This window comes from Oncorhynchus kisutch, linkage group LG15, assembly GCF_002021735.2.
Source record: "Oncorhynchus kisutch isolate 150728-3 linkage group LG15, Okis_V2, whole genome shotgun sequence".
Taxonomy (NCBI): Eukaryota; Metazoa; Chordata; class Actinopteri; order Salmoniformes; family Salmonidae; genus Oncorhynchus; species Oncorhynchus kisutch.
In genome coordinates, this window is record NC_034188.2 from 67,641,178 (window position 1) to 67,668,152 (window position 26,975).

General features: G+C 43.9%; 1 protein-coding gene across 2 annotated transcripts in view; it reads left to right on the forward strand.

The window, feature by feature from the left end:
- The window catches only part of zgc:77784 (Ig1_Robo domain-containing protein), an 82,325-nt gene that overhangs the window by 53,693 nt on the left and 1,657 nt on the right, over positions 1-26,975 (forward strand). For both annotated transcript variants that reach the window (XM_031790900.1, XM_020503283.2), the window contains exons 6-24: positions 3,207-3,334; positions 10,032-10,156; positions 11,511-11,682; positions 11,899-12,104; positions 13,459-13,540; positions 13,809-13,983; positions 15,035-15,201; positions 15,394-15,515; positions 15,649-15,865; positions 16,132-16,247; positions 16,855-17,038; positions 17,266-17,484; positions 17,879-17,921; positions 18,042-18,148; positions 18,372-18,707; positions 22,854-22,992; positions 23,899-24,272; positions 24,700-24,816; positions 26,793-26,963. In XM_031790900.1, the coding sequence (XP_031646760.1) occupies positions 3,207-3,334; positions 10,032-10,156; positions 11,511-11,682; positions 11,899-12,104; positions 13,459-13,540; positions 13,809-13,983; positions 15,035-15,201; positions 15,394-15,515; positions 15,649-15,865; positions 16,132-16,247; positions 16,855-17,038; positions 17,266-17,484; positions 17,879-17,921; positions 18,042-18,148; positions 18,372-18,707; positions 22,854-22,992; positions 23,899-24,272; positions 24,700-24,816; positions 26,793-26,963 (3,200 nt within the window). The remainder of the gene's footprint in view (positions 1-3,206; positions 3,335-10,031; positions 10,157-11,510; positions 11,683-11,898; positions 12,105-13,458; positions 13,541-13,808; positions 13,984-15,034; positions 15,202-15,393; positions 15,516-15,648; positions 15,866-16,131; positions 16,248-16,854; positions 17,039-17,265; positions 17,485-17,878; positions 17,922-18,041; positions 18,149-18,371; positions 18,708-22,853; positions 22,993-23,898; positions 24,273-24,699; positions 24,817-26,792; positions 26,964-26,975) is intronic.

Here is a 26,975-nt window from a genome sequence, read left to right on the forward strand (position 1 = left end):
GCCCCCAGGTGGTGAGGGTAAGTAACAACATCTCCACCCTGCTGATCCTCAACAATGGGGGGCCCCACAAGGGTGCGTTCTGAGCCCCTCCTGTACTCCCTGTTCACCCACGACTGCGTGGCCATGCATGCCTCCAACTCAATCATCAAGTTTGCAGACGACACTACAGTGGTAGGCTTGATTACCAACAACGACGAGGGTCCTCAGAGTGTGGTGTCAGGAAAATAACCTCACACTCACACTCAACATCAACAAAACAAAGGAGATGATCATGGATTTTAGGAAACAGCAGAGGGAGCACCCCAATATCCACATCGACGGGACAGTAGTGGAGAGGGTAGTCATTTTTAAGTTCCTCAGCGTACACATCACGGACAAACTGTGTGGTGAAGGCGCTGTAGCGCCTCTTCAATCTCAGGAGGTGGAAGAAATTTGGCTTGTCACCAAAAGCACTCAAACTTTTACAGATGCACATTCGAGAGCATTCTGTCGGGCTGTATCACCGCCTGGTACGGCAACTGCTCCGCCCACAACCGTAAAGCTCTCCAGAGGGTAGTGAGGTCTGCACAATGCATCACCGGGGGGAAACTACCTGCCCTCCAGGACACCTACACCACCTGATGTCACAGGAAGGCCATAAAGATCATCAAGGACAACAACCACCCGAGCCACTGCCTGTTCACCCCGCTATCACTCAGAAGGCGAGGTCAGTACAGGTGCATCAAAGCAGGGACCGAGAGACTGAAAAACAGCTTCTATCTCAAGGCCATCAGACTGTTAAACAGCCACCACTAACATTGAGTGGCTGCTGCCAACATACTGACTCAACTCCAGCCAATCTAAAAATGTGAAAAATGTATGTAGAAATGTATCACTAGCCACTTTAAACAATGCCACTTAATATAATGTTTACATACCCTACATTACTCATCTCATATACTGTACTCGATACCATCTACTGCATCTTGCCTATGCCGTTCTGTACCATTACTCATATCTTTATGTTCATTTTCTTTATCCCTTTACACTTGTGTGTATAAATAAGGTAGTAGTTGTGGAATTGTTAGGTTAGATTACTCGTTGGTTATTACTGCATTGTCGGAACTAGAAGCACAAGCATTTCGCTACACTTGCATTAACATCTGCTAACCATGTGTATGTGACAAATACGATTTGATTTGAAATAGCCTTTACACAGCCTGGAGGTGTGATGGGTCATTGTCCTTTTGAAATAGAAATGATAGTACCACTAAGCGCAAACCAGATTGATTGGCATATCGCTGCAGAATGTTGTAGCCATGTTGGCTAAGTGTGCCTTGAATTGAATTGAATTGAATTGAAAATAATTCACCAACAGTGTCACCAGCAAAACACCACAACCACACCTCCTCCTCCATGCTTCACAGTGGGAACCACACATGCGGAGATCATCCATTCACCTACTCTGCGTCTCACAAAGCCATGGCAGTTGGAACCAAAAATCTCACATTTCTACTCGACAGACCAAAGGACAGATTTCCACTGGTCTAATGTCCATTTGCTTGTGTTTCTTGGCCCAAGCAAGTCTCTTCTTGTTGGTGTCCTTTATTTGTGGTTTCTTTGCAGCAATTTGACCATGAAGGCCTGGTTCACACATTCTCCTCTGAACAGTTGATGTTGAGATGTCTGTTACTTGAACTCTGAAGCATTTATTTGGGCTGCGATTTCTGAGGCTGGTAACTCTAATTAACTTATCCTCTGCAGCAGAGGTACCTCTGGTTTTCCTTTCCTGTGGTGGTCCTCATGAGAGCCAGTTTCATCATTGCACTTGATGGTTTTTGCGACTGCACTTAAATAAACTTTCAAATTTCTTAATTTTCCACATTGACTGTCTTAAAGTAATGATTGACTTTCCAATCTCTTGCCATATTATGGACTTGGTCTTTTACCAAATACCACCCCTACTTTGTCACAACACAACTGATTTGGCTCAAGCGCATTAAGAAGGAAAGACTTTTCTCAAATAAACGTTTAACAAGGCACACTTGTTAACTGAAATGCATTCCAGGTGACTACCTAATAAAGCTGGTTGAGAGAATGCCAAGAGTATGCAAACCTGTCATCAAGGCAAAGGGTTGCTGCTTTGAAGAATCAAATATAAAATATATTTTTATGTTTAACACTTTTTTTGGTTACTATATGATTTCATGTGTTATTTCATAGTTTTGATGTCTTCACTATTATTCTACAATGTAGAAAATAGTACAAATAAAGAAAAACCCTTGAATGAGTAGGTGTGTCCAAACTCTTGACTGGTAATTTTCCTCCTGTGACTCTGCAACTTGATAGTTGGTAGATCATCCGGGAGCAAAATATTTAAATATGATTATGATTTTACTGTAACTACGGGGAGTGGGGAGGTGACTCATTCTGATTGGCTGTTTGACTCAAACACGGTTGACTTGTGCATATTTCTCTGCAGATTTATTAAGTTATAAGGTTTTCATCTTATCTTTTTTTGATCGGCAGTATCAGATGACTTCATACAGTTAAATTTTGATGGGTCAGGTACATTCAAGGTCACTTTTCCATAGTTCAAAGGCAGTGGTTGTCACACCTGGGCCATGTCCAAAATCTGTCTTGCCTACTACTTACTAAAACTACATTCTGTGAACTAATCATAGTACATACTATATAGAACGTACTGTTTAGTAAAGACCAAAGCGGTAAGCTATTATTATTATCAACATACTGGGCTCACCTATCCTAAAAATGCCTCATCTAATGCACAATTACGTTGATTCCCGCCATTTGTTCATTTGGGTACAGTGCATCCCATTATCTCATTATCAGCTGTTGTCAAACACTCGTGAGTCTAAATGACGATGACGATTCTCTTCAAGTATGCAGTGAATTCTACTAGATGAAAACCCCAAATAAGTATAACATCCTGGCATTTTAAAGCTTACTCGAATTCTCAAAATTTCAAATACAATCAGACTTTCTATTTTCGCATACCTAAAATGCCTACTATTTAGAATGCAAGTATGGATTTTTCAACACAGCCCTGGTCCTTCTTTCTGGTTTACTTTAGGAAAATACTTTGAAACAGAGTCAATCTCTCTCAGGTTTAGTTTATGAAAATATTTCAGAACTCTGTCTGACTTTCCTTCTCTCAATGGTTTACTTGATGCAAGTACTTTTGACTCTGTGTGTCTCTGTCCCAGGTTTGAGATCCGCAGTGACAACAGCCTGCGTCTGACCGGGGTGAGAGAGGAGGACGAGGGAACTTATACCTGTATGTCTGAGAACAGCGTGGGCAAGACAGAGGCTTCAGCCATGCTACAGGTCCATGGTAAGAAACAAATATTAATTCACACACTCTCACTCACTCACTCACACAGATATACTTTCTCGAAGGCACACTCATGCATGCAGTACAGTAGTCACACACTTACAGTGGCTTGTGAAAGTATTCACCCCCCTTGGCATTTTTCCTATTTTGTTGCCTCCAACCTGGAATTAAAATGGATTTTGGGGGTTTTGTATATCATTTGATTGGCAGAAGATGTCTACCACTTTGAAGATTTTTATTGTGAAATGAGACGACAACAAAAAAACTTGTGTGCATAACTATTCACCCCCCCCCCCCAAGTCACCTTTTGCAGCAATTACCTCTGCAAATCTCTTGGGATATGTCTCTATAAGCTTGGCACATCTAGCCACTGGGATTTCTTCCCATTCTTCAATGCAAAACTGCTCTAGCTCCTTTGAGTTGGATAGGTTCCTCTGGTGTACAGCTGTCTTTAAGTCATACCACAGATTCTTAATTGGATTGATATCTGGGCTTTGACTAGGTCATTCCAAAACATGTAAATTTTTCCACTTAAACCACTCAATTGTTGCTTCAGCAGTATGCTTAGGGTCATTGTCCTGCTAGAAGGTGAACCTCCATCCCACTCTCAAATCTCTGGAAGACAAACAGGTTTCCCTCAAGAATTTCCCTGTATTTATCGCCACCCATCATTCCTTCAATTCTGACCAGTTTCCCAGTCCCTGCCAATGGAAAAACATCCCCACAGCATGATGCTGCCACCACCATGCTTCACTGTGGGGATGGTGTTCTCGGGGTCATGAGAGGTGTTGGGTTTGCACTGGACATAGCATTTTCCTTGATGGCAAAAATCAATGTTTTTTACTGGCTACTCTTCTATAAAGCCCAGCTCTGTGGAGTGTACGACTTAAAGTGGTCCTATGGATAGATACTCCAATCTCCGCTGTGGAGCCTTACAGCTCCTTCAGGGTTATCTTTGGTCTCGTTGTTGCCTATCTGATCAATGCCCTCCTTGCCTGGTCTGTGAGTTTTGGTGGGCGGCCCTCTCTTGGGAGGTTTGTTGTGGTGCCATGTTCTTTCTATTTTTTAATAATGGATTTAATGGTGCTCCGTGGGATGTTCAAAGTTTTTGATCTTTTTTTTATAACCCAACCCTGATCTGTACTTCTCCACAACTTTGTCCCTGATCTGTTTGGAGAGCTCCTTGGTCTTCATGGTGCTGCTTGCTTAATGGTGTTCCAGACTCTGAGGCCTTTCAGAATGTGTGTGTGTCTATACTGAGATCACGTGACACTTAGATTTCACACAGGTGAACTTTATTTAACTAATTGGTTGCACCATATCTTATTTAGGGGCTTCATAGCAAAGAGGGTGAATACATATGCACGCACCACTTTTCCATTTTGAAATTTTTTAAATGTCGAATTTTTTTTTATACAAGTAATTTTATTTCACTTCACCAATTCTGACTATTTTATGTATGTCAATTACATGAAATCCAAATAAAAATATATTTAAATGACAGGTTGTAATGCAACAAAATAGGAAAAAAGCCAAGGGGGATGAATACTTTTGCAAGGCACTGTATGTCCACTTCATTTGACAGTGGTCATGCGGAGTTGTCAGAACTCTTCCCATCCATCTGGATGTGTTGGAATATCAATGTATCTGTGCTGTGCTCTCTTCTCTTCAATGCCACTGAAAGAAGCTTATGCTAAACCGTATGGATTACTCCCTCTGACAGCTGTTTGGGAGATGGTGGGCCAGAGAGCAGGACCACTATTAATAAGACGTGCGGTGTTTGGTGTGTGTGTGTTGGCTGATGGGGGGCGGGATTGACTTCATCCTCCATTTGCTTTTGTCAGTCCTGATGAAATCTCATCCAGTTTCACCCCCCCCCCACATGATGTTTCTCATTGTACCTCCATCTATGTCGGCCCATTCTGTAAGTCACCATTCTGACTTTGTAGATGTTTTTTCAAATATATTTTTAAATCTAGGGTGGCGGGGTTGTGATATTTAATGCATGCAATATCATCAGCACCTAATGGTATAAAAGAGCCTGTAACATGACTTAGTACTGGCCCGTTGCAGCACTCAGGCAGTGCAGTAAGTAAGCCTGTACTCTGACACAGTGACTTAATTTGGACCAGATTAAGGATTGCTATCAAATCAAATCAAATGTATTTATATAGCCCTTCATACATCAGCTGATATCTCAAAGTGCTGTACAGAAACCCAGCCTAAAACCCCAAACAGCAAGCAATGCAGTTGTAGAAGCACGGTGGTTCGGAAAAACTCTCTAGAAAGGCCAGAACCTAGGAAGAAACCTAGAGGGGAACCAGGCTGCTGTTTTTACTCTTATTAAAGAAGTGTGTTGATATGAGGACATAAAGTTGACACATTCATTGACATACTGTTCTGTATGTTACCATAGAAACCCATGATTTCTAAATGGGTAATTATTCCACTTCTTTTGATGTTTTTTTTATATTGTAAAAACAAATCTAAATATCAAAAGGTAGAGGCAGTTCTGTTACATGTCCACTCTGATGACTATTTGAAGTGAACATAAACCACATGACTGTTTAGTAACAGATTCTCTGCACGGTTCCCTGTTACATCCCCCCTGCTGGCTGGTGTTTGTGTAGTGAAGTCAGTCGCTCTCTGGCTGTGTGTGTGTGCTCCATCTCTAACGTGGGAAGATCTGCTGTGTTCAAGACACGACACAGATGACTCTGTTCCCTTGAGGATTGTGTGTGTGTGTGTGTGTGTGTGTGTGAAGACAGGGAAATGCCTGCAGAGAAGATTAAGCAGCAGGGTAGCTCAGAGTCTATGGAAGGGAAGTCAGTGCTGTCGTTATTCAGTCAATGTCTATAGGAAGACGATGTGGTGGGCTCAGAAGCAAGCTGTGGCCACAACACACAGCCTGACCGCCAGTTCATTTCCACTGATATCACTCCAAAGTAAACCCACAAATACCATCACAATAGTTTGATTGGAATTAGATGATGGCTCGTCTCAGTATAAAATATATGCATCAATGTTTTCACTGGATAATGTGAGAATGATTATTTATTTTATTTTTCTCACCTTTATTTAACCAGGTAGGCTAGTTGAGAACAAGTTCTCATTTGCAACTGCGACCTGGCCAAGATAAAGCATAGCAGTGTGAACAGACAACAGAGTTACACATGAAGTAAACAATTAACAAGTCAATAACACAGTAGAGAAAAAAAGGGGAGTCTATATACATTGTGTGCAAAAGGCATGAGGAGGTAGGCGAATAATTACAATTTTGCAGATTAACACTGGAGTGATAAATGATCAGATGGTCATGTACAGGTAGAGATATTGGTGTGCAAAAGAGCAGAAAAGTAAATAAATAAAAACAGTATGGGGATGAGGTAGGTAAAAATGGGTGGGCTATTTACCGATAGACTATGTACAGCTGCAGCGATCGGTTAGCTGCTCAGATAGCAGATGTTTGAAGTTGGTGAGGGAGATAAAAGTCTCCAACTTCAGCGATTTTTGCAATTCGTTCCAGTCACAGGCAGCAGAGACCTGGAACGAAAGGCGGCCAAATTAGGTGTTGGCTTTAGGGATGATCAGTGAGATACACCTGCTGGAGCGCGTGCTACGGATGGGTGTTGCCATCGTGACCAGTGAACTGAGATAAGGCGGAGCTTTACCTAGCATGGACTTGTAGAAGACCTGGAGCCAGTGGGTCTGGCGACGAATATGTAGCGAGGGCCAGCCGACTAGAGCATACAAGTCGCAGTGGTGGGTGGTATAAGGTGCTTTAGTGACAAAACGGATGGCACTGTGATAAACTGCATCCAGTTTGCTGAGTAGAGTGTTGGAAGCATTTTGTAGATGACATCGCCGAAGTCGAGGATCGGTAGGATAGTCAGTTTTACGGCGTGAGTGAAGGAGGCTTTGTTGCGTAATAGAAAGCCGGCTCTTGATTTGATTTTCGATTGGAGATGTTTGATATGAGTCTGGAAGGAGAATTTACAGTCTAGCCAGACACCTAGGTACTTATAGATGTCCACATATTCAAGGTCGGAACCATCCAGGGTGGTGATGCTGGTCAGGCGTGCGGGTGCAGGCAGCAAACGGTTGAAAAGCATGCATTTGGTTTTACTAGCGTTTAAGAGCAGTTGGAGGCCACCGAAGGAGTGTTGTATGGCATTGAAGCTCGTTTGGAGGTTAGATAGCACAGTGTCCAAGGATGGGCCGGAAGTATATAGAATGGTGTTGTCTGCGTAGAGGTGGATCAGGGAATCGCCCGCAGCAAGAGCAACATCATTGATATATACAGAGAAAAGAGTCGGCCCGAGGATTGAACCCTGTGGCACCCCCATAGATTTGACACACTGAACTCTGTCTGCAAAGTAATTGGTGAACCAGGAAGGCAGTCATCCGAAAAACCGAGGCTACTGAGTCTGCCGATAAGAATATGGTGATTGACAGAGTCGAAAGCCTTGGCAAGGTCGATGAAGACGGCTGCACAGTACTGTCTTTTATCGATGGCGGTTATGATATCGTTTAGTACCTTGAGCGTGGCTGAGGTGCACCCGTGACCGGCTCGGAAACCAGATTGCACAGCGGAGAAGGTACGGTGGGATTCGAGATGGTCAGTGACAAGGTTTGTTGACTTGGCTTTCGAAGACCTTAGATAGGTAGGGCAGGATGGATATAGGTCTGTAACAGTTTGGGTCCAGGGTGTCTCCCCCTTTGAAGAGGGGAATGACTGCGGCAGCTTTCCAATCCTTGGGGATCTCAGACGATATGAAAGAGAGGTTGAACAGGCTGGTAATAGGGGTTGCGACAATGGCGGCGGATAGTTTCAGAAATAGAGGGTCCAGATTGTCAAGCCCAGCTGATTTGTACGGGTCCAGGTTTTGCAGCTCTTTCAGAACATCTGCTATCTGGATTTTGGTAAAGGAGAACCTGGAGAGTCTTGGGCGAGTAGCTGCGGGGGGGGGGGGCGGAGCTGTTGGCCGAGGTTGGAGTAGCCAGGCGGAAGGCATGGCCAGCCGTTGAGAAATGCTTGTTGAAGTTTTCGATAATCATGGATTTATCGGTGGTGACCGTGTTACCTAGCCTCAGTGCAGTGGGCAGCTGGGAGGAGGTGCTCTTGTTCTCCATGGACTTCAGTGTCCCAGAACTTTTTGGAGTTGGAGCTACAGGATGCAAATTTCTGCCTGAAGAAGCTGGCCTTAGCTTTCCTGACTGACTGTGTGTATTGGTTCCTGACTTCCCTGAACAGTTGCATATCGCGGGGACTATTCGATGCTATTGCAGTCCGCCACAGGATGTTTTTGTGCTGGTCGAGGGCAGTCAGGTCTGGAGTGAACCAAGGGCTATATCTGTTCTTAGTTCTGCATTTTTTTGAACGGAGCATGCTTATCTAAAATGGTGAGGAAGTTACTTTTAAAGAATGACCAGGCATCCTCAACTGACGGGATGAGGTCAATGTCCTTCCAGGATACCCGGGCCAGGTCGATTAGAAAGGCCTGCTCACAGAAGTGTTTTAGGGAGAGTTTGACAGTGATGAGGGGTGGTCGTTTGACTGCGGCTCCGTAGCGGATACAGGCAATGAGGCAGTGATCGCTGAGATCCTGGTTGAAGACAGCGGAGGTGTATTTGGAGGGCCAGTTGGTCAGGATGACATTTATGAGGGTGCCCTTGTTTACAGATTTAGGGTAGTACCTGGTGGGTTCCTTGATGATTTGTGTGAGATTGAGGGCATCTAGCTTAGATTGTAGGACTGCCGGGGTGTTAAGCATATCCCAGTTTAGGTCACCTAACAGAACAAACTCTGAAGCTAGATGGGGGGCGATCAATTCACAAATGGTGTCCAGGGCACAGCTGGGAGCTGAGGGGGGTAGGTAGCAGGCGGCAACAGTGAGAGACTTATTTCTGGAGAGAGTAATTTTCTAAATTAGTAGTTCGAACTGTTTGGGCATGGACCTGGAAAGTATGACATTACTTTGCAGGCTATCTCTGCAGTAGACTGCAACTCCTCCCCCTTTGGCAGTTCTATCTTGACGGAAAATGTTATAGTTGGGTATGGAAATCTCAAAATTTTTGGTGGCCTTCCTGAGCCAGGATTCAGACACGGCAAGGACATCAGGGTTAGCAGAGTGTGCTAAAGCAGTGAGTAAAACAAACTTAGGGAGGAGGCTTCTGATGTTGACATGCATGAAACCAAGGCTTTTTAGATCACAGAAGTCAACAAATGAGGGTGCCTGGGGACATGCAGGGCCTGGGTTTACCTCCACATCACCCGCGGAACACAGGAGGAGTAGAATGAGGGTGTGGCTAAAGGCTATCAAAACTGGTCGCCTAGAGCGCTGGGGACAGAGAATAAAAGGAGCAGATTTCTGGGCATGGTAGAATATATTCAGGGCATAATGCGCAGACAGGGGTATGGTGGGGTGCGGGTACAGCTGAGGTAAGCCCAGGCACTGGGTGATGATGAGAGAGGTTGTATCATGATAGGGCAGATTAATCAGAAAGGGAAGCCATGAGGGTTAAATGTTACAGCAGACAAATCGTGGTGTAAAAGGGTAGTGCTAAATGTTTAATCAATACTGTTCTGGCATTACTGAGTAGGTATTGATTATGCAGGGGAGGCGGGATAATATTGTGAATTTAAATGCTAAAGCTTAAAAACTGAATCTCCTAAAAGAGTGTTTCTCCTCTCCAGTGCCCCCACAGATCGCCATCAAACCCCGGGACCAGAACTCGGCTCAGGGGCGCAGTGTCACCTTCCGCTGTGGCACCAGAGGAAACCCCTCACCTGCCATCTTCTGGAAGAAAGAAGGAAGCCAGGTAACAGTGTCACTTCCTGACAAACGGAGAGAGACTAGTAAAGACTACCCCCTAAAAAATGAAAGACTAATACCTTGTAAAGAGGTTAAAATAATTTAAGATAATTCCAACTGTACACACTACAACGTGTAGTTGTAGATAAATGGCACTTTTAAACTGATCAACAAAGTAGTGATGTTTTTATGTCACATTTGAAGTACATGTACATTTTAGTCATTTAGCAGACACTCTTATCCAGAGCGACTTACAGTAGTGAGTGGATACATTTTTTTAAAACCTTTTTCCTGTCCTGTTCCCCCGTGGGAAACGAAGCCACAACCCTGGCATTGCAAGCGCCATGCTCTACCAACTGAGCCGCACGGGACCGGTAGGATTTTGTGGTGTTTTAGCCTTATTTGTGCTCAACAGTCTGTTATTTTGATCAGCAGCAGATAAATGGTTTTCTCACCATGTTTGTTAGTTGGTGACTCATTTGATTCCTCTCAGCTTGAAAACAAACCCGGGAATCGTTAGATTTAACAGCGCTTTCTCACTTATTTTCATGATTGCCCGGGCTCTTGAAGAGACGTTGGCCGAGGTGAAATGAGGGAGGGAGCTTATTTGCATTTGGCTGTAAAATGCAAATACTGATACGTGTTGGAAAGCGTGACAGGGAGTGCGTTGGCGAGGAAGTCGCTGTTGCCTGCAGACCGATGAAGGAGGGGGTTGACTCGGATGAGCTACATCAGGTGGGAGAAGCTGCTTCCCTGGAAATTAGGCACAGAAACACTACATTTAACACCTTCTGTCATTATAACTTAATAGAAATACATTCTGATAACAGAGGGAGAACAAAGATGAAAGTAAGTGTTTCACGGTAAGGTCTACTACACCTGTTATATTCAGCGCATGTGACAAATGCAATTAGATTTTATTTGACTAGATGGTTGTGGTAGAGGAGTTAACCCTCAGGTCTGCCATGCAGGGGAAGTTGGCCTGAGGCTCTCTGAATAAGTTTCATTGTGTTCCAGTCTGTGATAGTTGTGGTGCCTGGTCGGGCCCCTGCTTGTGAAGCGGTTTGGGATTGTCTTGTGGGTTTATAACCCTGGTCCTCCACTCAGTCTATGCCTCTTACATGAATTAAATGGATGGGGAGATGGATGGAAGGATGTCCCTTCCCCCTATTCATGCCCATCTCCCTTTCTCATCACTCTGGCCGTGTGTAAAGCGTCTGTCACCTCACATCAAGCCAACAGACCAAAACAGATGTCCCAAGTCATCTCCTGCTATTCTGTATAATGCATGCATAAAGTACATCTCTGATTCATCACTAGCTAAGAAGCAAGTGTTTCTTTCTCGCTCTCTGTGTGTGTAGATGCTGCTGTTTCCTGGCCAGCACTTCTCCCAGTCCGGCCGCTACTCTGTGTCCATGAGTGGAGAGCTGTCCATCACCGACGTGCACCCAGAGGATTCTGGGTATTATATCTGCCAGGCCATCAGTGTAGCAGGAAGTGTCCTGACCAAAGCCCTGCTGGAGGTGGAAGGGGGTGAGATTGAGGGGGTTACTTTGGGACGAGGAAGGAATATGGTACTGGGAGGGGAGAGCCCAGTACAAATACATTGATATTATAACATGCATGTATGGATTAGCAGGTAGGCTCTGACAGCTCTACATAACCACTGTCAAATAGAGTGGACATTACAGCGTGTGTGACAGGACCCACTGACATAATGTCCTGTCGGTTATTCCCTCTCCCCCATAGGTCCTTCACACAGTGTTCCACCAATAATCCGCCAAGGCCCAGCCAATCAGACTTTGGCTCTGGGGTCTGTTGCCCAGTTTCACTGTCATGCGATTGGTGGACCCTCACTAAAGATCGGATGGGAAAAGGACGGGAAAAAGATTGTGGAGGACGACCCCCGCATGAACCTGATGGAGAACGGGACACTGCAGATCACTAATGTTGAGGTACTTGTATGATGTCATGGAATAAAAATATGTATGGGATCAGATTTGTCTTTTGATCCTCATGAATAAATGAGTATTGCGCGGCTGGACAGAAATGCCATCCATCATCTATACATTTTTACTTTTCCCAATGCCAGAGGGCAATGTTTTTATGTTCTCCTCCATTACAATTTTTTTTAAAGTCTAGGTGAAACTGAATTTCAAACAGACTTCTCCGGTGTGATTACGTGCCTATGCAGTGTGTAATGTTAATGAATGGACTTGTTTGTAAATGTGTTCTGCTTTGATGAAAGACCAGTCAGTGGCCCTTTTGTGCTGTGGCCTCACTGGAGGTGGGCGTGCGGAGCGGGGAGTGCAGCATCGTTTGTTATAATTGACTGTGGCCACGCATGATTAACGATCTCAGAGCCTTTAATTACATCTCTGGCACAACTCTCTCTCTCGCTCTCTGTCATCACTGTGTCATGCTCAGCATTTGTGCTCAGCAAACTTGGCGCATTAACACAAAGTCTAATGCATCAATGAGGCGGGGGAAATATGCCATGCCACTGCGCTCAATGGAACAGAAGAGCTGCATTAGCTTGGCATCAAGAGGGAGGGAGAGGACCAGTTCTAGAGGGAGAAAGAGGGACTAAAAATATTTAGCCTGGCGATGCCCCTCCTAGTCTTCAATATTTCAGCAGTGGTTAAACTCACACAGAGTTCATCTGTCCACATGCTACCAGTCCACCAACCAGAGGTCAAATCTAACATGAATTTATGTTGGTTACAGTAGACTGGCACTCCGCCAGCCCAGTGTTGGTAACACCATTAGGCCAGTGAAGCATGAGGACATGTATACAGTACTGTGGCAAAGGAGAGCAGGTAGACCAGGGGTGTCAAACACATTCCATGGAGGACCTAGTGTCTGCTGGTTTAATTTTTTCCTTTCAATTAAGCTCTAGACAACAAGGTGTGGGGAGTTCCTTACTAATAATTTAGCTTAATTCATGAATCAAGTACAAGGAAGGAGCGATAACCTGCAGTCACTCGGACCTCTGTGAAATGAGTTTAACACCTGTGAGCTAGACCATGTAGACTACTGTTCACTCAGGACTCCTAGTGCTGCTGTGGCTGAGGGATGTCTGCTTTGTGGCAAAGTGGCATGTTATCAAAGCGTTTACCTTTAAACTTCTAAAAGTGAGTCTCAGGCAGCAAAGCAGTGAACAAAAAAGCTATTAATAAGTAAAAAGAGGAGATCCACTGGGATTGGCTCCACTTGGATTAGCAAACACAGTATCTAAAGCACCATGGTTCCAATGTTTTGGGTCCCCTCTCCTCATGTAAGGGAGCTAAAATGCACATCTGTTGCTAGGATACGGATTCGGGAATGTACACGTGTGTGGTGTCCAGCGCCACGGGGGAGTCCAGCTGGAGTGGGACACTCACCATGAGAGGTAAACACACACAATTCTCTCAGCGCCTCACAAAACCAAACACCACTGGTTTCAAATTATACATTACATTATACGGAAACCTACTTTCCTGCTTTAGCTACAGTATTCACCACTACTGTGTGGGAATATCAACAGACTTGAAAAATAAACAGTCAAACTCATACTATATCCCAGTACACTACCACACACCACTATATCCCGGTACCATTATCACACCCCACCACTGTGTCTCATGTTATCTCATGCCGGATCCCTGTTTGTGTCCCAGAGGATGGAGCCCCTGGGTCATCAGTTCCCCGGGTGTCAGAGTCCATCCAGCTGCCAGGGCCGCCCCAGAGGCCTGTGGTGACGGAGGTGACCAGGGGCACAGTCACCCTCACCTGGCAGTCCAACCCCCACGAGGGTGGGGCCGCTGTGACCTCCTACATCATTGAGGCCTTCAGGTACTGTATGACATGCAAGGACTGGGTACCAGAGCCATATATTTGCAAACCACATTGCCCAACCTCTCTTAATACATGGCTCTACAGGACACCAAATAAATAGAGGATTTCTATTTCAATGCTTTCTAGGTCTGTTGCTATATCAGTTGTGTTATTGATGTGTATTTTATTCACATACAGAGAATGTCCATATGGTTTAACTAAGCCATTCATACATGTGCCACAGGGACAGGAAATAACGACATGAAGGGAAACCGAGCCGTGGCAGATTTAATAAAAGCGTTCTGGAGCAGAGAATCATAGAATCAGTTGCATAAAGGGGAAAAAAGCAGCATTTTCCCCATGATCCTGGACTGCACTGACCTGGGGCTATGGAAGGGCAGCCCAGCCAGAGAGCTCTCATCACAGGCAGAGAGGTCAGAGGCTCAGGACAGGCAGAGCCAGACACAGACAGGCCAACAGGCTGCCTGTTGATTGGCACGGAGACTGACAGCACAGTTTGAGAGGAGATATTCCCATGGGTAGCTGTTAGCTGCTTTCCTAAAACTTCATCTAACAGAGCACAGTCTTTAAATAGAGCTAGCTGCTAGATGGAAACATCCTATTATTCCTCCGCTAACCCTCCTAGGACTGGCGAACAGGGCGAACAGGTTGGAGTACAGTAGAGGGCAGATTGCCATGCAGATCTTCTATGACACCTAGTTAAGGAGCAGGTCAGAGTTCGGAAGAGTTTGTTATTTTTGGACTTCGGTAAGGGTTTTTTCGTCTGTTTGAACACATTATTTTTCTACGCCCCTTGAAAATTAATGACAGATTTCTTACGTTATTGTAGATTAATTCGGACTATTTTGAGGAAGTGTATACTGGCTACGGCATCTCAAAATTGTCAAACAGTACTATTGTCCTTTTTTTGTTGTTTTTCAAGGTCTTTTAAGGGAGTATGTTAGCCCACTCGTTATGTTCGGCTAGCCGAGTCCTCATATCAGGATAAGGACAAGGCCAGACAATCCTACCAGAATTCAATCTGTAATTGATAAATGTTATTTTCCAGCCAATCTGTTGGCAGTGTGTGGCAGACGGTAGCTGACCGCGTGAAACAGGAGAAGCACACAGTCATTGGCCTGTACCCAAACACTGTCTACCTGTTCATCGTCCGAGCGGTCAACTCCTACGGTCTGAGTGACCCCAGCCCCATCTCTGAACCCATCAGGACACAGGGTCAGTATGGGCACAGAACAGCATATAATGTGCATAATCACTCAATCACTTGAACTGTTTCGTAGTAAAGTGTTACGTGATGTTAGGCTGTTTTGAGTGCAGTGTGGTATGACATCAGGCTGTTCTCAATACAATGTGGTATGATGTCAGGCTCTTCTGAGTGCAGTTCTCTCTGTCTCTGTGTTGTTGTAGATGGGAGTCCTACAGAGCAGGGGGTGGACCACAGACATGTGCAGAGAGAACTAGGGGAGGTGTCTGTCTTCCTGCAGAAGCCTGTGGTCCTATCACCCACCAGTGCCCAGGTCTCCTGGACTGTGAGTAAAACTGAGTATTCTAATCTGGAGAAACAATATGCTACTTTATACTGTGCTACATACTTTACCATATCTTGGAGTAGATCAATACCCACCTCCTATGTCCCTCCTCCTGTGTTCTGTCATTGGCCAGGTGGCGCGTCAATCTCAGTATGTGCAGGGCTACAGGCTGCTGTACCGCTCCACTGGCAGCGTCTGGCTGGTCCAGGACGTGAAGGCTGGGCCTGAGCTTAGCACTGTCCTATCAGACCTGCGCACGGACACAGAGTATGAGGTGAAGGTCCTTCCCTACTTCAATGAGCTGCAGGGACTGGACAGCCCCCTGGTGCTGCTACGCACCCCAGAGGAGGGTAAGACACGCGGCGGGATACAGGAGCGTCCCTCTCTGAAGTAGTGTACTATGCCTACAGACTTCTTTATTGTCGCTGCAAGGGCAGTAAGAATCCATTTTCCTTAGAATTTAGTAAAGTTCTTTTTTTTTTTTGCTTCTAAAATGACTCTAATCAATGCTGTTATATGCTACTCTAGAACACCACAGCACAATTTTATTGACAAGTCTCTTTTTGATCCTCTGGGTCTTGTTAACTAACAGTTTTCCATATTCACATCCTTCCAGTGTTGAGTGCTCCCCCGCAGGCTGTGTCAGTGGTCCAGCTCAGCAACAGCTCCAGCATCCGTGTCTCCTGGGAGCCTCCCTCTGACGATCAGAGTGGTATAGTCCTGGAGTACAAGGTGAGATTACAGCATGGAGACTGTTGAAGCTGTACCTGGTTGGAGGAAAGTGCTACTCTAGACTACTGTCTGATGTTAATATAGTGAAATGTGGGCAGTTAATTAGTCACTACAACTGTTTGTGGGAAAGAAAAATTAAATATTTGTTTGAATCAGCAATGTGCTGATTTTAAGCCGTCGGTTTTATCAATGTTGCCAAAACATGCTGTGCAGAACAGAAATGCAGTGCTAGTGGTTTTAATTCAACATTGCAAATTGCTCCCTGATTAGTATCTGTTAACAGCAACACTTCTATAGAATACAAAAACACAATTTAACAAATTTAGTCCTCAGATATAAATAATTTGTCCTCATCTTGTCAATTGGATCTCCTCTTAAGTTTTGATTTGCAGTCTCCCAAAAAATGTTCTCAGACTTTTCTGGAAAGGCTTTTAAAGCCTATTGTATCCCCATGTGGAGCTGGCTTACAACAACAAAATATATCCACTTATGGTTCAATTGTCCTATTGGCAACATGATCGACTTGATGCTTCTAGTGTTTTTAAATGTTGTAGGTCATTTCTGTCCCTCCACCACTTAGTATCACGCTTGTTTCTCTGTCTGTCAGGTCTGGTGCCTGGGAAGTGACTCTGAGATGAAGACAGAGAGCCATATCAACAGGACAGTGGATGGAGCAGTATTGTCCATCCTACTGACTGGGCTGCTACCAGACCTCCAGTACAATGTGATGGTGGCTGCAGTCACCATCTTGGGAGTTGGTGAACACAGCCCACCAATAGACCTGGTCCTCAGTGAGTCAGCTTTACCACCTTAGATGCAACATTAATAGCCTGTCAACTTGGTCCTCAGTCAGTAATGGGAGATGACTAAAGACGAGGCTTGAGGTTTCTGAATTGTTTGTTACTGGTATACTGTATTTCAACACAAACCAATGGGGTTAGTTAGTTGTCTGTTTATTCAGGAAGCCATATTGGAAATTAATTTGCCAGACTGATAACCTGGACTCTCTATCATTCAGCCCTGTCACTGGACATGCCTTCAGACCCTCTGCAGAAAGACAGCAGCCTCAGTCTATCAGAGCAGATCACGGGTGTGGTCTGCCAACCAGCGTTCATCGCTGGGTTGGGTGTGGCTCCGTGGCTGGCGCTCATGGGTTTCAGTGGTTGGCTGTACTGTCGCCACCGCAGGAGGAAAGAGCTGGGACACTACACCACCTCATTCGCCTACACACCTGCAGGTATACTGTAACATCCTCAACCCGACACTGTATTCACATAGCATACAAACAACACCATTAGCATTACAATATTAGTTTGTTCCAATCCTGTCACCATCACATTTGCCAAGTCTGAGTGTCTTAAATGTGACTTGTTGTAATCTGTGGGTTCTGAATCCTAGTGTTGCTGTGATATGCCTTTTTAGTGTATCTAGGTCAGACACAGAAGCATGGCCTTAATGAAATTACAACAAAAAAACGCCATGCCTGAATCACAAGTGGGACACACTGTTTTGTGCCCTTGAGTATACGGCATATTTTCTGAATTTGTTTGGCAAATAGCCCTAGATGAAAGCCACGCATAATAAAGAGATATTTTAATTGCAGCCATTGCTTTTGTTGTTTTTTCCTGCAGTTGGATTTGCTCACATTGAAGGATCTGGTCTCAGCAACGGAAGGTAGAGATCTTGGTTTTACTCAGAGCATCAATGTAAACATGAGCGGACTTGTTTTTTTAATTACAACCAGCACAGACTTACAGTAATATCTGACCTTTAGTTCTCTCCATCTGTCTACAGTAGACCAGGGATGCTGGGCTCCAACATGGGGAACGTTGCCCAGAATGGAAAAGACTCAGTCAACTGTTGCTCTGGCAAACTGGACTCTACAGACAGATACTACAATGGTGAGAGCCGACAGTCACGTCTTGCAACTTGGGATGGGATAAAATGCAGTAGTTTGAATAGAAGCTAAATGAATAGTAATATGCTGCCTTTACAGCTCAAATGATGGAACCTATTTGAGCTTTTGTGATTGACCAGGAAATTGCAGAGGGAAGATCAAGTGGTTCATTCAAGGAAATGTTTGACTTTTTAAATGTTTTAATGACTTTCTATTTCTCACTGCAGTTGCCATCTCCAATTACCTGAGCCAGTCTGAGAAATACAGCTCAGTGTCCACTGACAGTCCCATCTACAGCACCATCAATACAGCTGCTGCTGAGGACTTGCAGGGTTTAGCCTACTACAACACATACTCCAACACCCCCTGCACCCAGGGCTCCAACACCCCCTGCACCCAGGGCTCCAACACCCCCTGCACCCAGGGCCCTGACTCCTATGCCAGTACCCCCGTCCTCTCTAACTTCAACCTCTTCGGTCTGGTGCAAGACCTGGACCAGTGGACCATCCAGTCCGGACAGTCTGTAGAGTACACCAAGATGCAGTACGCCAGGACAAGCAATGGTACAGGCACCAATTACACTTCTCATGTAATGTAGTTAAGGGCTCATGGAATGTTAAGTGGTGAGGATATACAGTACCAGTCAAAAGTTTGGACACACCTACTCATTCCAGGGTTTTAATTTTATTTTGACTGTTTCTACATTGTAGAGTAATAGTGAAGACATCAAAACTATGAAATAATACATATGGAATGATGTAGTAATCAAAATATTTGAGTCTTCAAATTAGCCACCCTTTGCCTTGATTACAGTTTTGCACACTCTTTGCATTCTCTCAACCAGCTTCACCTGGAATGCTTTTCCAACGCTCTTGAGGGAGTTCCCACATATGCTGAGCACTTGTTGGCTGCTTTTTCTTCACTCTGTGTCCCCAACTCCCACACCATCTCAATTGTACTGGGCTCCCGAGTGGTGCAGTGGTCTAAGGCACTGCATCTCAGTCCCATAGGGCAGCGCACAATTGGCCCAATGTCGTCCGGGTTTGGCCGGTGTAGGCCGTCAATGTAAATAAGAATTTGTTCTTAACAGACTTGCCTAGTTAAAGGTTCAATAAAAAATTGGGTTGTGGTCGGGTGATTGTTGAGGCCAGGTCATCTGATGCAGCACTCCATCACTCTCCTTCTAGGTCATTGTCCTGTTGAAAAACATATGATAGTCCCACTAAGCGCAAACCAGATAGGACGGCATATCGCTGCAGAATGCTGTGGCAGCCATGCTGGTTAAGTGTGCCTTGAATTCTAAATAAATCACTGACAGTGTCACCAGCAAAGCACCATCACACCACCTCCTCCATGCTTCATGGTGGGAACCACACATGCAGATCATCCATTCACCTACTCTGCGTCTCCTCTGAACAGTTGATGTTGAGGTGAGCCTGTTACTTGAATTTTGAAGCATTTATTTGGGCTGCAATTTCTGAGGCTGGTAACTCTAATGAACTTATCCTCCACAGCAGAGGTAACTCGGGGTCTTCCTTTCCTGTGGCGGTCCACATGAGAGCCAGTTTCATCATAGCGCTTGATGTTTTTTGCGACAGGACATTTTCCCGATTGACTGACCTGAAAACATTGATGGACTGTCGTTTCTCTTTGATATTTGCATACTGGTTCTCTTTGCCCCCCCCCCCCCCACCTTGTCACAACACAACTGATTGGCTCAAACACATTAAGAAGGAAAAACATTTCACAAATAAATGTTTAACAAGGCACACTTGATAATTGAAATGTATTACAAGTGACTACCTAATAAAGCTGTTTGAGAGAATGCCAAGAGTGTGCAAAGCTGTAATCAAGGCAATTGGTGGCTACTATGAAGACTCTAAAATATATTTTGATTTGTCTAACACTTTTTTGGTTACTACATGATTGCATGTGTTATTTCATAGTTTTGATGTCTTCACTATTATTCTACAATGTAGAAAATTGTAAAATAAAGAAAACCCCTTGAGTGGGTGTGTCCAAACTTTTGATTGGTACTGTAGCTAACTTTGTTACATAGTTGATGAGGGTGTGTGTGTGTGTGTGTGTGTGTGTGTGTGTGTGTGTGTGTAGGCATCAAAACTATGAAATAACATGGAATCATGTAGTAACCAAAAGGTAGTGTGTGTGTGTGTGTACACTACCGTTCAAAAGTTTGGGGTCACTTAGAAATGTTCTTGTTTTTGAAAGAAAAACACTTTTTTTGTTGTCCATTTAAAAGAACATCAAATTGATCAGAAATACATTGTAGACATTGTTAATGTTGTAAATGACTATTGTAGCTGGAAACAGATGTTTTTTAATGGATTATCTACATAGGTGAACAGAGGCCCATTATCAGCAACCATCACTCCTGTGTTCCAATGGCACGTTGTGTTAGCTAATCCAAGTTTATAATTTTAAAAGGCTAATTGATCATTAGAAAACCCTTCTGCAATTATGTTAGCAAAGCTGAAAACTGTTGTTCTTATTAAAGAAGCAATAAAACTGTCCTTCTTTAGACTAGTTGAGTACCTGGCGCATCAGAATTTGTGGGTTCATTGCAGGCTAAAAATGGCTAGAAACAAAACTTTCTTCTGAAACTCGTCAGTCTTTTCTTGTTCTAAGAATTGAAGGCTATTCCATGTGAGAAATTGCCAAGAAACTGAAGATCTTGTACAGTGGTGTGTACTACTCCCTTCCCAGAACAGCGCAAACTGTCTCTAACCAGAATAGAAAGAGGAGTGGGAGGCCCGGGTGCACAATTGAGCAAGAGGACAAGTACATTAGAGTGTCTAGTTTTGAGAAACCAACGCCTCAAGTCCTCAACTGGTAGCTTCATTAAATAGTATCCGCAGAACACCAGCCTCAACGTCAACAGTGAAGAGATGACTCCAGGATACTGGCCTTCTAGGCAGAGTTTCCAGCTACAATAGTCATTTACAACATTAACAATGTCTACACTGTATTTCTGATAAATTTGATGTTATTTTAATGGACAAAATGTGCTTTTCAAAAACAAGGACATTTCTAAGTGACCCCAAACTTCTGAACGGTTATGTGTATATACAGTTGAAGTCGGAAGTTTACATTTAAACTACATTTTTCACTATTCCTGACATTTAATCCTAGTAAAATGACCTGTCTTGGGTCAGTTAGGATCACCACTTTATTTTAAGAATGTGAAATGTCAGAATAACAGTAGAGAATGATTTATTTCAGCTTTTATTTCTTTCATCACATTCCCAGTGGATCAGAAGTTTACATACACTCAATTACTATTCGGGATCATTTCCTTTAAATTGTTTAACTTGGGTCAAACATTTCAGATAGCCTTCCACAAGCTTCCCATAATAAGTTGAGTGAATTTGGTGAGAGCTGGTGTAACTGAGTCAGGTTTGTAGGCATCCTTGCTCGCACACGCATTTTCAGTCCTGCCCACATGTTCTATAGGATTGAGGTCAGGGCTTTGTGATGGCCACTCCAATACCTTGACTTTGTTATCCTTAAGCCATTTTGCCACAACTTTAGAAGTGTGCTTGGGGTCATTGCTCATTTGGAAGTCCCATTTGCGACCAAGATTAACTTCCTGACTGATGTCTTGAGATGTTGCTTCCATATATCCACATGCTTTTTCTCCCTCATGATGACATCCATTTTGTGAAGTGCACCAGTCCCTCCTGCAGCAAACCACCCCCACAACATGATGCTGCCACCCCCGCGCTTCACGGTTGGGATGGTGTTCTTCGGCTTGCAAGCCTCCCCCTTTTTCCTCCAAACATAACAATGGTCATTCTGGCCAAACAGTTCTATTTTTGTTTCATCAGACCAGAGGACATTTCTCCAAAAAGTATGATGTTTGTCCCCATGTGCAGTTGCAAACCGTAGTCTGGCTTTTTTATGGCGGTTTTGGAGCAGTGGGTTCTTCCTTGCTGAGCGGCCTTTCAGGTTATGTCGATATAGGACTTGTTTTACTGTGGATATAGATTTTTACCTGTTTCCTCCAGCATCTTCACAAGAACCTTTGCTGTTGTTCTGGGATTGATTCACACTATTCGCTCCAAAGTATGTTCATCTCTAGGAGACCGAACGCGTCTCCTTCCTGAGCGGCATGATGGCTGTGTGGTCCCATGGTGTTTATACTTGCGTAATATTGTTTGTACAGATTAACATTGTACCTTCAGGCGTTTGGAAATTGCTCCCACGGATGAGCCAGACTTGTGGAGGTCTACAATTTTTTTTCCTGAGGTCTGATTTTTTTTCCCCATGATGTCAAGCAGAGGCACTGAGTTTTAAGGTAGGCTTTGAAATAAATCCACCGGTGCCCCTCCAATTTACTCAAATTGTCAATTAGCCTATCAGAAGCTTCTAAAGCAATAGCATAATTTTCTGGAATTTTCCAAGCTGTTTAAAGGCACAGTCAACTTAGTGTATGTAAACTTCTGACCCACTGGAATTGTGATACAGGGAAATAATCTGTCAACAATTGTTGGGGAAAATTCTTGTTTGTTAACAAGAAATTTGTGGAGTGGTTGAAAAATGAGTTTTAATGACCCCAACATAAGTTTATGTAAACTCCCGACTTCAACATATATATATATATATATATATATATATATATATTGACCAATGTTCTCTTCAGCTTGATTTAACTAAGTGTGTGGGTTGTCTGCTTTCTCTCTGTACTGTAGCCAAGCTGGTGAAGCAGAGGTCAGTGTGTCCTCCATTTAAGCCTGCACCACTCAACTGGGAGGACGTTCTGTCTCTACCACTGCCTGCTAATAAAAGATGTGGTTACACCAAGAGAGATCAGGATGAGGGGAGGAACAGGTAACACCCAGCACTACATCCCCTGTAGACACCCTCCCATGGGATAGCTTGTTAGCATTTCCCTCCCGGTGTTCAGGAGGGAAATGGCAGTACAGGGAAAGAGAACTAGTAGTGCTGACGTTGTTACATATTGCACCCTTTCTCCATAACTAATTTGTGATTTTTCCTGATGTGTCCTTTTTATCTATTCTCTGATGCCCTCATATGAGGGCTGTGTTTAGATTGGATGTATGTCTTGCACTCTATTTGACCTGATAGTTTATCTGAACTACATAGCAAGAGTTCATGACGTTAGGGCCGGAACTTGACCTCCAGTTCAATCCAGATTATAAACTCTAGTGAAGTTTACTACGGTTAAAGTTGGAGATAAAAACATTCTTGTCTGGAGGCTCAGGAGAGACTTAGTGTGGCTGCATCAGGGGGAGTGTACAGTTTCCTCTAACTGATTGTGACAGATGAGATTGTGGCCATAACTGGGGGGACCTAGCTGTTCTGACTGGTCTTTTTTTGTAATGACATTAGCCATCATCTGACAGAGTTGATTAGCCCTTTCCTTTTTCAATAACATGTTCTCTGTTAAATCTGCTCTGACATCCACTGACGTTGTCACGGCAACATAAATAATTTGAAGTCTTCTGTTTTGTAACACATTGCTGCTGGTTCCTCTTTTCAAATGTAACACTGTCAACTACTGTTACAGTCTCTGGATATGGCTGTTAATGTGCCTTGAAGAGTTTTCTTGATGAAGTACAAGTATTGTGTAAGATAGACCCCTTAGATTTATACTGGGGTCTTACTGACAGTGTTTTTCACTCAATGTGTCAGGTCCTCTTAGTTGTTAAACCAGGGGTCTTTTCTCACTTTCCCCCATGTACTAATCATGTTTCCTCTTCCTCCCGCTCCCAGTATCTCCGATGAGAAGGACAGGTGTCCCCCGCTGCCAGCAAGGACTTACCTGATGGATGGCTCCAGGCAGGTTTTACCCAGCCTGCCCTCCTTCAGAAGAGAGAAGCTGGCCCAGGACACCACCTCCAGCCTACAGTCCACAGCCACGCTCCCCCCCTCCCCCCAAGAGGAGACACCCAACCACAACGACAGCCCCCGGCTGCAGCACTTTGACCTGCGGGGCCACTACGAGCCCGGTTCCCAGGTCTCCCATTCCAACCCCAACCTGTTTGACAATATAGACGCCTATGACGTCAGCGGGCCATACCACACCAGCCAATGGGGAGACCCCTTCACAGGGGATAGCTTTACTTCAGAGATGAGTGGCAGGGGAGGTTAGTTGTACACACCTGTCCCCCTGTCTTTACACACCATTTCCTCTGTCATAGTTCTAGGATAATTATTAGTATAGGATAATCTGTTATATAGCATAATTATGTGTAGCTAGCCTCTTGAAAATGACTGACTAGCCTGGTCACAGAACTGTATGTGCTTTAGCCACGTCCTTTGTCATTTGTTGCCATGCCATACACACAGTCCGTGTTTGGCATGACAACGAAAGGACAAGAGGAGTTGGCTAAAGCACAGACAGATCTGCTACCAGGCTAATCCATAACTGCATAATTATCCTGCATTTTTCAATGTTATTACGTTACTTAACACATTGTATTTGTACATGAAAATCAGATCTATTATGAGATGGCTCTATCTTTTATTCCCTCTGAATGTCTTCTTGATGACATCACTGTTATTTTCTGTCAGGACAATCTCCTCCTTTCCCGGCTGACTCCTCATACGCTATGCAGGGACACAGAACCAGAAGCAAGAAGAAAGCCCTCAGGGAGGGCCAGCATCGACGAGAGCTGCATGACCAAGCAGGTAAGACATATTGGGCAGCTACATGTATGTTATCTTCTCTTTGTAGAAGCTTTTACACAAGGCACCACGCATAGCTTTTGTAATAACAAGTTACACCATCTTATTTCCAAGAACTTATAAATGGCTCTCACTGGCTTTAACTTCTTGGTGTGTTGCTAGCACATGCACATAAGTAACACACCTGCTTTGGGATTCAAGCCACATCCTTACAGCACATTTACATTTTGGTCACACATTAAAGTGGAACTGACAGTGTTTTAACTACTTTCCCGATATGAAACAAACAATCTTAATATCAGTATTAAATATCTAATTCCCAGTTTATGCTACAAGACAACTTAATAAGAGGGTTTAAAAATAATTTATATTTGCCTCAACATTCCATGACGTACACTACGGCATTGTTGGCAGAATAGATTGATGCCGTTCAATGCATTATTCATATAATTCACCAATACATTTCTTGGTAGTCCAAAACATATTGCTATCAGGTTGTAAATCACAGCTGGCCTGGTACATTGCTTGCTGCCTCCATTCAGGATGCACTGTTTCAGTTTCAATGGCTCAATATTTTGGACAAAAATGGTTGAATGTAACTAAGGCTGGATATGACAATACAGTCATACTAGCAAGGGCAATGATCACTAGTCAGTCATAATGTGGCTAATAGGCTAGCGTATCTATTTATGTAGCAAGCTAAAAACTCGGATCCTAATGTTAGTTAAATCGCTAGCTAGCTGTTAGGAGGATGTCATGTCATTGGAGGAGTGACTGACTTTTTCTCCTCATTGTTTTTTGGTGGCTATACACGGCTAGAGATGCAGGTGTAATTTGGTTAGATAGCAATAACTTTAACATTTAGCATATCTCTTGCGTTTGCAATTTCACTCTAGCTATCTTCTCCAATTTCAGAGCACTCTTCTGAATGTGCCAGAGCACAGAATAACTAATACATTTTTGAATGCGCAACATCCGCTGAATATGACTTGTTAGTAAATGTAGGCAAAGAAAGTAATAGTTAGTCACGAACACTTTAGATAACAACGTGTAAAAAGCCTAACCAACTCTGCTAGGGCGAGTAAAATGGTCAGAGTAAGGTGTTCTCTCATTTGTGTCAGGAAGTAGCAAGCTAGCTAACTTTAACCAGTTCGCTTTGGTTCATGGTTGGGACAAGCATGCATTGTAGGCATGCAAGCGCCAAAGAAATAGTAGGCTACAATTCCCCATCGTTTATCCGTGCAATTTTGACGACTAGCTATTTCAAAAAGTTGGTGTTTATCTAATGTTCCTTTGTTAATGTTAGCTCATCCTTCTCTGGCTAGCATTAGTCGTTTTTTGTTGTTGATGTGCATAACTGAAGGAGAGAGAGCATATCTTTTCATGGTGGTTTAATCAATAGGACTGTAAAGTTCCCAAATGTAAGAGGACTCCCAAATGGTATTGACATATCTGCAGAAATCCATTCAGGGGTATTTTGTGGTTTTTGGCGAATGCGTTCTAACGATCTAAAGTTCCCAATCCAGTTCAAAGTGAATGGTGGCAGGCCTGTGTGCAAATGGCTTGTTTGCATAAAGGCCTATACTGTAGCTCTGATTGGCTATGGTGTATCAGTCTAAGTAGACTCTGGTCCTGGACGAGACAGATGTATTTATTTACTGCAGTGTCTATTAATTGTCCAAACGCACGGCTGCTTTCCCACTCTATATTGCTATAGAATTTTGACATACCTTAGTATTTGTAAGAATTTATGAAAACATGAAAATTACCATATCTAAGTGTTCACTTGTCAGAAAATGTTTTTTTTTTAAGTCATAGATTTTAATATTTCATGTTGCTAAAATGCTGTCAGTTCCACTTCAAAGTCCTGTAGTGTACATTTAATTGTGAAAAGATAGACAGCAGTGCTTTAAAGAGGCAACCTGTGTGGTTGAGTGAAGACAGTGTTTTTTTCATGAGCTGTCAATCTGTCTGTACAGAACTTCCCCCTCCGCCGGCCCCACCCCCTGCAGCAGATGACCCCATGCAGCTCCTGGTTGATGTGCTGGGCTGTAGCCGGAGGCCATCGGCAGAGAACTCGCCGGCCCTACAGAGGAGAGGAGACTACTCCTCACCCCAGAAGAGAGGGCCTGCCATGAGGGGCTCACAAGGTATGCATCAAA